This window comes from Thunnus albacares, chromosome 17 (assembly GCF_914725855.1).
Source record: "Thunnus albacares chromosome 17, fThuAlb1.1, whole genome shotgun sequence".
Taxonomy (NCBI): domain Eukaryota; kingdom Metazoa; phylum Chordata; class Actinopteri; order Scombriformes; family Scombridae; genus Thunnus; species Thunnus albacares.
The window spans coordinates 21,693,252-21,707,590 of NC_058122.1; the positions used below are offsets into that span (position 1 = coordinate 21,693,252).

General features: G+C 38.8%; 1 protein-coding gene across 2 annotated transcripts; it reads left to right on the top strand.

Moving 5' to 3' along the window:
- Nucleotides 1-1,394: 1,394 nt before the first annotated feature.
- rab5c (RAB5C, member RAS oncogene family) lies at nucleotides 1,395-12,802 on the top strand. Of its 2 annotated transcripts, none has more exons than XM_044331146.1 (6): nucleotides 1,395-1,499; nucleotides 7,956-8,298; nucleotides 10,462-10,613; nucleotides 10,853-10,975; nucleotides 11,102-11,195; nucleotides 11,403-12,802. In XM_044331146.1, exons 2-6 carry the CDS (start codon nucleotides 8,133-8,135, stop codon nucleotides 11,528-11,530), a joined length of 663 nt encoding a protein of 220 aa, XP_044187081.1. In that variant the 5' UTR covers nucleotides 1,395-1,499; nucleotides 7,956-8,132; the 3' UTR covers nucleotides 11,531-12,802. The 2 variants fall into 2 exon arrangements, with proteins under 2 accessions (XP_044187081.1, XP_044187082.1); XM_044331147.1 differs by lacking the exon at nucleotides 1,395-1,499 and adding an exon at nucleotides 1,712-1,730.
- Nucleotides 12,803-14,339: the final 1,537 nt, after the last annotated feature.

The window sequence follows — 14,339 nt, forward strand, 5'->3', positions numbered from 1 at the left end:
CCACAGAGAGAAAATCTGGAGTACAACTGTACAGTAAGCTGAAAAAATTGCACTGCACATCTTGCAGGAGGGTGTTATTCGGATTCTTTTTCAAATATATCTTATAGTTTTTTCTTTTTTAACATTCATGAAAACAATATGAACACTCACCAGACCAGATAGCTTTTGAGTTATAGAATGGTTTTGAATTTTTTATGATTTTTTTTTCTTTTACAACTTTTTTCGATAAAACAATATTTTAGCTGGTGTGACTATTAAGATGCTATTGATCCTATTAAAGTAGCTGGCTAGCTGTAGCTGTCACCTGTTGGAAGAAATAAAAGACTCATTTTTACAGTACATGCCAATACCTCACGAGAATCTATGTTTAAGAAAATACGTTTAACATATAGGAGGGAGAAATATATTCCAAACACAAAACAAATATTCTGTATATCACTGAATTTTGGTGCTCAGTGGTCCAAAAGAGGTTGACTTTCAAAAAGGCCACTAATTGTTTCAACTCATCATTCATGGAGTGGTGACATCACTGGTACTTTCTTTTTTTTTGCTGTGCATCTGTTTGACTACGTTAATGGTGACTAATAATTCCTAACTCAATTTAAATGTTTACTTTAGACATAATTCAAAGACACTCACATTTCCCAGTATGGTATTTGAATGTCAACTTTGGAGGATCTACTGACAATTTCAAGTAGATCTATATAGTCTTAACATGATATCCTAACTCTGAAAGGCGTTTGGGGGGCATATTAGCTATAATTCTGATAGTAGCAATATAACAAACCAACCAACCAACCAAAAAGGCTGTGATGTTTTTTTGAGTCCATAGAACAGTAAGAACATGGAAATTTCATGGTTCTTGGTTGAGCCCTAATGAAGAAAAATGTCTTTTCTACAAGAGACAAATTAGGCTTATAGGTTTTCTTGACAATATTTGAGCCCATTACTACCTATTTGTTATCATACAGTACCTGCATCTTAAGCTATCAGAGCTTTATAATTAGCTCTCACACAAACAAAGCTACTGAATATGGAGATTCAGTGATAATACTAGTCTAGAAATGAAGAGCGTCAAATAAAAATGTACTGATAAAAAAATAGGGAGGTGACTGTGTGGTTTCAAGCAAACAAGTATGTGTACTGGTGCTTTAAAATAACCTATTTGAGCTCTATGTGTGCAGGTTTTATTTTCCATTTCAGACACAAGATAAAATGCTTATGTTGGAATTTTAGTTTATGGACTTACATTCCAGGTATATTGATGACTTAATCTAATGTTTGTGTATTGGAAAAATGACTAGTCAGGGCCCTGCATACATCATGTGTGCTGCAGAGTGGTGGTTTGTGTAGACTGTAGCTGTTGTCATTGGTCAGAGAGACACTGACAAAAAGTGGGAGGTTCCCGGAAAATTTGCTAACCGGAAGGGAAGGCCAGAGCCCAGAAGAAGAAGAACACAGCCGCTGCCGATGAGACCAGCGAAAGAAGAGAAAGTACTGTAAGTCAAACAACTTGAAATGATAGACGATGTCGGTAAAGAGCAGCATTGAACGCACGTTGGGCTTTTTTTTGTGGGCGAGCTGTTAATCGTAGTCAGATCCCCTCTCTCAAATTTTGTTCTACCGATCAGCCAAGTCCGGGGGCTCAGTCGAAATGTCCATCAGACTGGATCGAAAGGCTACGAGCTTCTAGCCTCTGAAAGACCACAGAAAATATCCAAAACGTCTTGGTAGGAGTATTGTTCATCAGCATATGTCGTCGTTTTCTTCCAGCAGCAGACACAATAACAAGCCTGAGACCTCGAGCTGCTCAAATGGCAAACAGCTGACGACGTGTGGCCGAGAAAAGGAAAGTTGTCTAATGACGTTTTCGACACTTGGCTATCGCTGCTAGCCGGGCTAACGCGAGCAGAAATCAAGTTTTCCTTTTAGCGGTGCTTAGCATTAGTTTTTTTTAGCGTCAATATACGCTCAGAAGCTAATGCTAACGCTAGGTAGCGTTAAATGATAAGGTCAGTAGTTGACGTGAGCTAATGGAGGTTAATTTTGGTAGTTAGCAAACTGATTAGCACAACCAACGTTACTTGAAAGTGTATTGAAAGTTAATAATGGCGCTTGCTTTGTTTTGACAGGCTACTCTGGCTAACCAAACATTACAATTATGTTACCAGCTAATATATCTCTTAACAAATTATTTTTATTACGCCAAACAGCGAACCTGTCTACTGTTCTGCGTTTACAAGTAAAGTTAGCTTGTGACTCTGCTAAAGCTAGTAGCAATCAGACAGAAGTCAACTTTTATGGTTAACGAAACTAACTTGGACATTTGCGTTTTAACTTCAAGTTGTAACTGTCATTGCTAACATTTATAGCATGCACCACCCAGTTAGACCATTATTATCCTCAGTTTATGCCGCTGGTCAAGCAATAATCGCTTTTACATGTGAGACTGAAGTTTACGATCGAGTTAGAGATATACAAGCCACCCTAAGTAGTGTACTTTTAAAACTTAGATGGTTTTTGACAGCTTTTATCTGAGCTTGTAATGTCCAGATCATTTTTTAGCATACATCAAGTAACTTGAAGCTTTAACCCAGCTGCTCATTCGAGATAGTTTGTAGGTTTCTCACTTACAGGCCAGCAAGCTTGTAGTTACACTCAGCAGTCCTATTACATAAGATATCATAGAGGTGTCATTACTGTTGGCATCATTTATGTGGTAATTCTGCCAATTTCTGTACCTTGAGATTATAATGTGACTGCACGTGCGTGTCATTAGATTTAACAGCAAATGTAGACACTCCTGTTTATGACTTAATAAGGGGAACAGAGCTATGACCTTTGATACAGAGGAAGGATTTACAGTTACCTGCTCGAGCTCTTGTTATGTTTATGGCGTATGGACATTGTCCTTCTAAAATGGTGATGCATCTTTTAAAAAAAACACACACCCCTGAAAGGATGACAAGGAATTTATCCCTCACACAGATTACATAATAGGTGTGCTTCGGTTTATCAGTGCTGCTCATTTTTCTTATTCAGGCCATTTTCCAAGACTGTGCATGTACTAAAGTTGCAGGAATTTTATAGTTAAAATGCCATGTTTAGGCATGGGAAAAACTGTGTAATACTCAGCCTATATTGTGAGATTCATCTCAAATGGTGATCATAGTGAACAGCAGATTTTGGTTAGGCCTCAGGGTAACTATAGCTGTTTTCACATCAGGTCGGGACATTGTCCGGAGTTGCCCTTTCACACATGTAGCGCACAACAGGAGATTGTCCTGTCAGACGCGTTCTCAGCTCTTGGAAATACTCCATTTGGTTTAGGCAAGCGGTGGCGCCTGGGTAGAGCGTGTAGGAGGCAGGACATGATGCAGAAAGTATGCTGCGGTCGTAATTTGGCGTTTTTAAGCTTTTCACCAGAAATTAAATTGCTTTTATTTTATGAAAAATCACAGGAAGTCCTCTTTCCCATTAGCACTAGTTTCACAGCAGAGTGTTCAGGCCCAGTCAAAACAATGCAGCTTAGCTGGCCTGCTGTGTTTATCCAGTGCCAGCTGCATAATAGAAGTGTCATCAACACGCCTACTTGCTTGTTGTGAATTCTCCAGAAAATAGGATACAGACCTGCTGTATTCACACACAGGCTCAGTTGGACATTACACAGACTTTGTACTAGGGAGCTGGCAGGGTAAAGTCCGTTTAATGTCCGGTCCGACTGATTCAGACATTTGCGTTCACACATACAGCCCCTCCTGATAATATCCAGGAAATTTCAGGGTTGCAGTGCATGTGCGAAAGGGGCTTCTGATTCTCGGTTCGGTCATTGAGCTTTATACACAGAAGTCACGAGAAAGGGAAGTGCCTGTGATTTCCTATTGGCTTTGCTAACAGCTAGTGATGAGTATCCTGTTTGCTTTTCCTGAGTTATGTCACCAGTTTCCCATCAAAACTGTCACTGTTTCCAAAGCCATTCTTGATGGGAAACTTGAACTGTAGAGGGGCTTACCTTGGATCAAGAGCATTTCCTGTTTCATTAGAGATCTCAAGGATTGTTCTGCTTTTGTGTCTTTGTCGTTTGTGGGGGGGAAATGTCTGCTATAAAAGCTCTTTTCCAGTAATGTGTAAGTCACAGTTACATTGTACATGGAAATTTTGCTATTTCCAGGTGAGAGTCTGAGCATTTGTCTCAACAGACAAAAGGGGGGATAGCGACGCAGCCCCTCATATCAGACACCACCAGTTCATCCAGGACCCCACCCTTAAAATGAAGTGAGCAATTCATGTCACAGCTTGTTTTCTTGGAACTGGTATAGTGACACCAGCCATGAAGGTTGTTACACCACCACTTACATGGAATGTATGACTGATCTCAAGTTTTTGCACAGTCATTACATGTTGGCGCAAAGTTATCTGGCTCTTTTCTCTAATCAATAGTTGAGTTTCTTGTGAAGAAAGTATCCTGTTTTCAAGGCAAAGAAAGAATGATGCATTTTAATTTGAAAAAGGGTTAACAAAATATCATATAGGACACCATACAAACTGTTTCATTTTTTTTATTACAACTGTTACTGAGAAGTCTTACAAATACCATATCGCTGTTATTAATGGGTTATACCAGTCAGTATCATTTCTGTTTTTTCTGATTATGGAGGACGTGACAGTACAACACAGAGGAAGGAGATCAGTATGTGAGCTTTCATAGGGTGAACACTTATTCATAAGAATTGTGTGTCTTTTTTTTTTTTTTTTTGGCACTGGTTTTGAATTTCAATAGCACAGCCATAAATTTGTTCTACATATCTATACATGTGATTAGTTTGTGCACACGTTCTCATATTTAGGTGCTCAATATACTGCAATCCCTGACAAGTGCTTGGATATTAATCTGGCAGCAGAGCGTACAGGAGGCCACTATGAATATTTCACAGGCTCTCTCTCTCTAGTCTGCTCCTCCTTGCTGCCTTTCCTTCTCCCCCCTTTCTCTGACCCATGTCCCACTGTTTCTCTCTCTCTCTCTCTCTCTGACCCATTTCCCTGTGGAGGTCTTTAGAGCCCATTACGGATGCCATCAAAGCATCCGTCGCTGGCTGCTTACGATGTGTGCAGGTCTGTCTCAGTGTAACAGAAAAAAAAGCCTATCATCACAAGCTCATCGGCTGCACCTACCTTTCACACCATACATTGTGCATAGGTGTTGGCGCTACTGTTTTGGCTGAAAACCGTTTCATCGCAAAAAGGGTGTTATTGAACTCATAACAAAGGTTCAGCTGTAGGACACATGATCTGTTTTGCCACCTCAAGGGTATTCTTTATGTTTCGGAAAGCTCCCTTCACTGTATTCATCCTGTGTGCTTGATGGCTGCAACACTCTTGCTCTCCAAAATAGCCAACACAGATACTAACCTAACTGTGCTGTATAACAAACCCTTGTCTTTTAAAAACCCTTTTCTGTCCTATTCTTGATAAAGGCCTACTATAGGTCTGTGTTACCCACCTCTCTTATCCAAACCTTCCAAATCAGCTGTGTCACTGAGCTAGCAAAATTGTCAATTTGTAAAATTGTCAATGTGTGATTCAGGCCTACTTTTTTTTTTTTTTTAAAACAAATTAAGTTTGCAAAGGAAACATGCATGCATGACTTGTATTTTTGAAGAAGCTGATTGTTGGGTCTATAACATCCAAAATTTAATTCTTCTGGACATCTGCTGCTCAAGAGAAACTTTGAAAACCAGTTGAGGTAGACTTTAGGGGTTTTTTAATCTGGGTGTTTTGTGGGTCTGCTCGCTAAAACTCAACCCATCGCTTCTCTTTGCTTCCTCTCGTGAGGAATGCGAACAGGTGAAGCTCTGCTGTGTGCAATCAAATGAGTACAGGCCGACTGTTTGACCCAGTGAACAGAGTGCCTTTATGTCTTCTCCAGCTCCACCGCTGCTGTGAAAGAGTGTGTGTCCTCTAGTTTAAGAGACCACTGAGAATAAAGCTGCAACTAATGATTACTTTCATTTTCAGTTAAACTGCAGATTATTTTCTCTTTTATAGATAGTCATGTTTTATCTATAAAATGTCAGACAACAGTAAAAATGTCTTGTTTTGTCCGACCAACAGTCCAAAACTCAAAGATATTCAGTGTTTGCTATCATGTTTGACAAGGAAAAGCATCAAATCCTCACATTTGAGAAACTGCACAACATGACTCAATTATTCGATTTATCAAAATACTTGCAGATTAATATTTTCTTTTGATCAACTGATTGATAAATGGACTAATCGCTGTAGCTTTAAGTGTCTTATGCTGAGTAAAAGGGAACAAACACTGATGAAATTGGTGTGTTTTTATAGCGCATGATGCTCGGTTACCGTGACTGCTAAAATTAAACCTGTGCTACAAAAGGTAACGCAGCATGATTTGTGCTTTGACACTTACAAATGACACACGCTAGTTCTGACTATTTTATGGATACAGCCATGACCTCCCGTCACATGCTGAAGATTAAGCTCAGCTCAACACCAACAAGCTGAGAAAAAAAGCCAAGTACAACCAAACTATTGACTATCAGCTGTGAGCTTCTTTACTTCATTTCACCTCATTCTTGACACTTCCCTTCTCACTCAAGAATAGTCTACCCCTACCGCACATCTTTATGCACACATTGTGTTTGTGCATGAAGTTGTCCCGGCGACAATGTTAAGACTATCCCAAGTTTCAATGTGCTCAGCAGTAAAATGTCTTCTGTAATCTTCACATCCTGCTTTGAGCTGAGTTGTGTTTCCTGTCCTTTTGACCAAGCAGAAGCTGGCTGACCTCATGTGTATCACCCAACTGAAAAAAAGATTAGGCAAGGTTTCAGATACTCAAAACAGGACCGAAGAGAATCAAACGTTGGCTGTCTTTTTATACAGCTATCACATAAAACTATGTAGCTCATTTGAGCCAAGTTAGGCTAGATGATTTCTTTTTTTTTTTTTTTTTTTTAAGTTTTGCTTTTCCAAGTCAGCCTCTGTGTTACAAGTTCCTCTTAGTACTAAATGTCAGTTCCACAACAGGATTGAGTCAAAACATAGTTCACATTTTGTTATTACTGCCTTTTAAAAAAAACAAAATAAGTGTTTTAAGAAATGCCTGACTTACTGATTAACATTAAATATTAAGTCCTTGCTCTGGTATTGGGTGTTGCTGTACAGAAACAGCCACAAAGATCACCGTGAGAGGGAGACTATAGTTGTAGCAGACTGCGGCCAGACTGTTAAGAGATGAGTCACAGGAACAAATGTGTTGAGGTTGGGAGGGTGTTTGAGAAAACCTATCAGCTAGATTTCAACAGTTTATAGATATCTAGCCTATCTATTTTTCCATTGCTTCAGTTTTAATTTGTTTAATTTACACTTGCACCCATTAATTCTTTAGATTCACATACATTTATTTGTATATACTATGTTTGTGTATTTTTTTTTTTTTTTTAAAGAATTGAAGCTGAAGTAAAGCAGAAACTATGGCCTATTCTGCACCACATGTCAAAAAAACTTGAAAAGACACACACTGTCAGGACAACCTGTGGGAGCAAGATGGAGGGCACGGTTTCATAAGACACTAATTGTTCTCCTCCAGCACTTGTTTATACTAAACACGGTTAAATAATAAACTCTTTATCTGGAGGCCCAGCCCCAGTGTGCTGCAGGTTTCTGTGTCAACAGCTTCAAATTGTCTGACAATAATTTTGGCTAAAACAAAAAGCTTTAGCTTAGCTTTGCTGATACATTGCATAGTTCAACTGAATTTTACTTTATTCTTCTTACTGACAACTGTCAGCAGGAACAAGAAACGAATCTGCTTTTCTATTATTGAACACCTCTTTGGGTTTTGGCTGACTATAATATTCAACATGATTGTTTTAATGGAAAGCCTCTTTTCTGTTTGGAGCTTAACATACCGTATATGTTGTGTTTTCCAGCTCCCACTGGTGAGGTCTCCTCTTCCTCCGGCTCATCTACCTGCCTTACCTGAATCTGCCCCCCCATCTATCTCAGCCTCACCCAGCCCTCACCGTCCCCGCACCGAGCCTAAAGTCGACCGGACTTCCACCCTCTTCTTCCACCTTCTTCTTTCTCCCAATTTTCAACACTGCACTATGGCAGGGCGAGGCGGACCAGCACGGACCAACGGCACTGCAGCGAGCAACAAGATCTGCCAGTTTAAGTTAGTGCTGTTGGGGGAATCGGCGGTGGGGAAATCCAGCTTGGTGCTGCGCTTTGTCAAAGGCCAGTTCCACGAGTACCAGGAGAGCACCATCGGAGGTGAGGGTTTTGTGTTTTGTTTCCAGACTGTTAGTGTGCCTGAGGAAGATAATTTTCTATAAATCAGTGAAATAATTATTAATCAATCCCCACATTTTTCATTAAGAAGGAACTAAACTGCATCTCAGGGCTGTACAGAATCCGTACAGTATTTGCTCTTTAGCTTGTACTCAGTCTAAAACTTTCTCAACATGTCTGTGAACACAACATGAGTGCTGAAGCTGGAAAAAAAAAAAAACATGTCCTTGCCAGTGCAATCTTTTGTGTTGTCAAAGCCTGTGCAGGAGAAGGAGTGGCAGAACCAGTTCTTTGTAGCCGATCACCTGATTCTCCTGTGAGCCACCGGCCACCTCGCGCATATAAATAAATTACACTGCTTAATATTTTTGACAGTAATGAGCTGAAAATGACTTTAGCTCGCTCTCTGTAAACACTAGCTCTCAGGCAGCAGAGGAGTGAGGTTACTTGAAACAGGAAGGAATTGAGACAACAATGGGACCTGCTGTAGATCAGTGAATCTGATAAAAGAATCATGTTCAGTTTTAAAACAACAATATGATAATCTACCCGTGACTTTGTCATTTTGCATAGCAGGGGCGGTTAAATGTGTTGTTTTTTTTTTCTACATTATGGTACTGTAGTACTGTAGCCTAAGGGCTACACAGGTAAACTTTTAACTGGAATGTTTGTTGCAGTTACAGGTTTCTACTGGAAGCTGCTGACTTTTGAGACCGGACTCGTTATTCATTATTTCGTTAGCTTTACTCACAGCCTTCCCTCTGGCCATTGCCCTGCTGATTGATGTATTTCGTTCCTCTTCGTCAGCCTGTTGGGTTTAACAGAGATTTGTAACTAAATAAACGGCTAATTGAGATATTAATGATGAATAAATAACGGATTCAGAACTGTTAAGAATACAATTGATCAAAAATATATTCACCAAATATGCACAAAGGTGGCACAACATATTTCTGTAGGTTTAATCTGTGCAGGTGTGTTTTAGCATCTGGATTTATGTTGGATTTGCATATAAATGAGGAAAGCTAGGCCACGTCTACCCTGAACAGCTCTGATCAAAGCCCAAAGGTGTTTTTGCCTTTTAAATGGGTGAATGACAGGGAAGTTTTAAAGCATTTCAGGATTAAACTGCTATATAAATGCAGTCGTTTTATATATTGTAAAATGTTTTACTCTTATTTGTCAGCCAGTATGTAATTTTCTCTAGCTATTGGGAATTATTAATTTTTCCAATCCACATTCCAGCTGGCACGGGGGTCTTCTAGTTTCCATTTTTTTAGTGTTACACATTTTTTGGTAATAATTAATAACATTTCTGTAAGTTTAAAAGCATTTAACAGAGTCCACTTGGAAAATGAATCTCATGGAATTGCTAAAAAAAAAAAAAAAAAAACAGAAAGGTGAGAGATTTCAGTTATATCTGTGTCTTATCTGGTGAATCATAAAGTTAAATATCTGGTGTAATTACTGTTATAAAGACTCTAACTTAACTAAAATAACTTCTCTTTTGTTTCTTTCTGAACTCTGCTTTATCAAGCTGCGTATGAGCCGTTGCGTCTTAGGGATGTAGGGACAGGATGCTCAGTGCTTACACTCACCAAAGACTCAAAACCAGTCAGCATTTTTTTTTTTTTATATTCTACTGAACTCTTGGTCAGCTGCATGCCTGGTCAAAGATTACAAAGCTTTAAAATATGTGCTACGTAAGTGTGCTTAGTTTCCTCTGTCATGTGACAGTGGGCTGAGTAAGCCAGTCAAATGCAGTTGTGCCTCCTCTTGTCATTTATAAACTATGTTTTTACTTTAGTTTTCTTAATTGTGATGTTTTTGTTATTCTAATCATTTCAAAAGGGATAAAGCTTTCTTTTTTTTTTTTAGCTCTTGCAACTACACTACAGCCAGATGATGCTATATTGTGGTCAACATAGCAACGTGTTCCCCCAGATTTAATTTAAATCTTTGTATTATCATCTTCTAATCGACCGTGTGTGATTTTCCTCGTTTCGTCTTATCTTTAATTGTGGAATTTTCCAGTTTAGATCAGACACGTCAGCCCTGTAGACAGCGAGTCTGTGATTTTCTGCATTCTACATACCTCCCGTCTGTCAAAAAGAACTTATCTTATATCTTTTCTTTTATTTTCAGCTGCCTTCCTCACACAGACGGTATGTTTGGATGACACAACAGTCAAATTTGAGATCTGGGATACTGCAGGACAGGAACGATATCACAGCTTGGCACCCATGTACTACAGGGGAGCCCAGGCAGCCATCGTGGTCTACGATATCACCAACACAGTAAGTTACATGGACTTCTGCAGCACATCAGCCAAAGACTTATCCCATTTTGTTAACTGACCCTTGTCCTCCAGCTTGGGTTGATGATTACTTAATTCAGGAGACGGCTAGAAACCTTTGCTCTTTTAAATCCTACAGTCACATGTAACATGTAAAAAACGGCATCAGCGATTTAAAGTTTTTTTTAAAAAGCACAATGTCTCATGATTACGTATGTTGCACTTTTTCTTTTTTAAAAGGATACATTCACACGTGCAAAGAACTGGGTGAAGGAGCTCCAGCGACAAGCCAGCCCGAATATTGTTATTGCACTGGCAGGGAACAAAGCAGACTTGGCCAACAAGAGAGCTGTAGATTTCCAGGTAAAGAGGGATTTTTACTGTCTGACATAGAAGTTCTTTAATGAAATTCTTGGGGAAAAAAATCTATATATGTTGTCAAATTGCCCAGAGATACGTTTATATCTTGTTGTATTTTGTTTTGTTTAGGAAGCACAAGCATATGCAGATGACAACAGTTTGCTCTTCATGGAGACTTCAGCCAAGACTGCTATGAATGTCAATGAGATTTTTATGGCTATAGGTAAGTGCTCCTCAGCATAAACACAGACACATTATTAGGGCTATTAATTTCATTATCGATTAAACTGCTGAATGTTTTTTTTGATTAATGGATCAGTTGTTTAATTTGCAGATTCATTGTTTATGAAAACATTTGTTAGTTGCAGCCTCACTGTCATGTTCCCATCGTGCAGAAATTCATTCGTTGTTGTCTTGAATCCAAAAACAGCCAAGAAGCTTCCTAAGAACGAGCCTCAGGGTGGAGCGGGAGCTGGCGGACGAGCCAGAGGCGGCGTGGACCTGCAGGAAGCTGCACCACAGGGCAGAAGCAGCCAGTGCTGCGGGGGCGGGAACTAACCGACATCAACGAGTCAGCTGATCCAACCAATTTACAGCTTCGATCAACCAGACCAGATATTATCCAGCTGTCAAACAATGTCCCATCGGTCAGACCAAACCACGGTCAGACCGACTACCCTATGAGCAACACAGCACCAATTAAAACTGTTTGGCAAACGAGACCACTGGCCAGTAAACTGCCAGATCCCACTGATGGTTCCAACTGTCGAACCGACCTACAGACCAAGAAATCAACCAACAGGCTTATTTACAGAATCATGTTTTAACCCCTGGACTCGCCAATCCATGACCTCTCTATTGATGATGGACACTTGACGTCACCTTAGGGGGGGAAAAAAACAAAACAAAACGTCCCACTCATGGAAGAAGGTAAAAAAAAAAAAAAAAAAAAGATCAGTCATGACCAATGGCACTTAGTAGGGCCATCTTGTTCACCCTTGTTTCTGTATTTGTGTAGAGGAAAAAAAATAAAATAAACGCAACAGGAAGGAATATAAACAGGCTCATCGGCCCTGTCCTTTCTCTTCTACCCTCCCACCCCCACCCCCTGCTTTCTCACATGCACCATAAATTTCTAAAGTATTTCCATCATGGTCTTATGACGCTGTTCAAAAAAAAACACGAATCCCTTTTTAAGTGGGTGGCAGGTGCATGCAGCAGTCCTTCACTTTTCTGTCTTGTTCCTGGTCAGGCGCCTGGAATTGAAGAAGAGAGAAGGTTCGTAACAGGAGGACGGGAATGGACAGATATTTCCTTCTTGATAGAACTGTGTAGATTGAATTATTACCTTGTTATTGTTATCACTATTATTATTATTATTATTATTATTACTTCTTTTGACACAGGCTGTTCAGTATGATTCTAAAGCCTAGACTACCTGAGGTTTTACAATCATCCATCTTATATTACCAAACCATATACAGTAAATAGTACTTTATTAACATTGTCACCCATAAGTAATTTTAGCATTAATGTAATGTTTTTGAAATCATCAATGTAAAATGACAAATACATAAGGCAAGACTTGTTTTCTTGACCAAAATCACAACTGTGTATCGAAAGCATATTGCTGTATTTGTATCAGACTTTTCAAGTTTATAATCAATCAGTAGTTATTTGTCAAAACAATATCTTCCCAATCTCTACATGATGTCTTGTCAACCTTAATTATTTTGTGATGGATTTTTTTTTTTTTTTTTTTAATGTCTATTTTTTTTTTTTTTCTTTCTGAAGATCTATGGTATTAAATGCACTGGTTCTGTCTCATCATCTTTTTGTGAATTGAGATGTTATCCTCAGTTTCCTTTCCTTAATATTCTCTTTATTTTACTCTTCATATCAGGGAGGGGATCGCTTTTCAACAGTGTTGTCATCCTGTTATGGCATCAACAACTAGCACAACCGAAACCTGCACAGCAGCCGTTGCTGTGAGGTGGGGGGGGGAGGATGATGGGGAGGGTGGGGGTCGTGGGTAGAGAAAGAAGAAAAAAAATGTAATTTTACCAATAAACAAGGGGAAGGTATCTTTTTTTTGTATGCCTGTTTAATCATATCACCATATATAAGTATTGACAGTTAGGTTTAGTCATTTTTGATAATTCTTTATTTAAACTAGCATTTACACATGGAGTCGGTCCTGAATTAGAGTCTAAAAAAGATGCAGTTTTTTTGTTTTTTTTGCCTTTGCCCTTACCTTTGCTCAGTTCGTGATAATCCTCCCGTTGTTTCTTTCCCATCTCCTATTTCCATCAAGAGGGTCTAGTTGGCTTAAAGTCCTTTAACATGAGACTTTAAACCAAAGTGGTTTCAGTTTCTTGTCCAATATGACATCTACTGAATTCAGTTCACTGGAAGGCTATGTGGTAATTGCTCAAGTACTCAAAATGTATTCCATAACAATTTGATCTCCAAAATCTAGAAAGTATAATTTACTCTTTATTTTTTTCTGCACCTAAGCAGGTAATCTAAACACAGGTGTTATATGAGTGTACATTTCTTGGTTTATGTGAATGGAAATACTAGTGTCAATCTGTGATACTTGAAGGTGCAGAAGGTTCAGCCAAGGTTTGTAGTTTGTTTGTTGGTGGCACAAATTTCAATCAGAAGTTTAAAAAAAATATAGTTATCTCATCCTAGTTGAGTCCAGGAAATACTAAACAAAATAAACATAAGTAGTAAGTAAAATAAAATTAATTTGTGACTTAAATTCAAATTTTACCAGTGTGAAGACAGATCAACATTTGCAAATATTTATTTAATTATTGTGGTCAAAAACTACATTACCCACAATTCTCACTGCAGACAAGGCGTGTTGCATTCAAATGCAATTGCTTTGCTGGGACCCCCCCCCCCAAACCAAAGACAGTGTAATTACAACTCCTGTGAAGCACATTGGGTCAGACAGTTTTGTGCTGAATCATGTCTTATCAAGAGACAAGACATACTGTCACTTCTGAGTAAACCTTGACAAAAAATGATAAAGATAAAAAAAAAGAGACTGTGGTGTTTCTAACAATATTTATTGCATGGCTGTTCAGAACCCATTACATGGTGCAGTGCTTCAGATTGTTTGATAATAAAAGTATTATTATTAATACAGATCCTATTAACATGACTACTGACGTCGAATACCCTTATGTTATCTCTTAAGAATAACAGTTAGTAGAATAAATATCTGTATTATTCCTACTAAAGAATGAAGAGTTAGTCTTTGACTGCGACCACTACAAATAATTAACATGATTAGTTAATACCATACTCACTGATTCGTTCATTTTTTAAAAGTATTTTGAACGTATTAACAGGA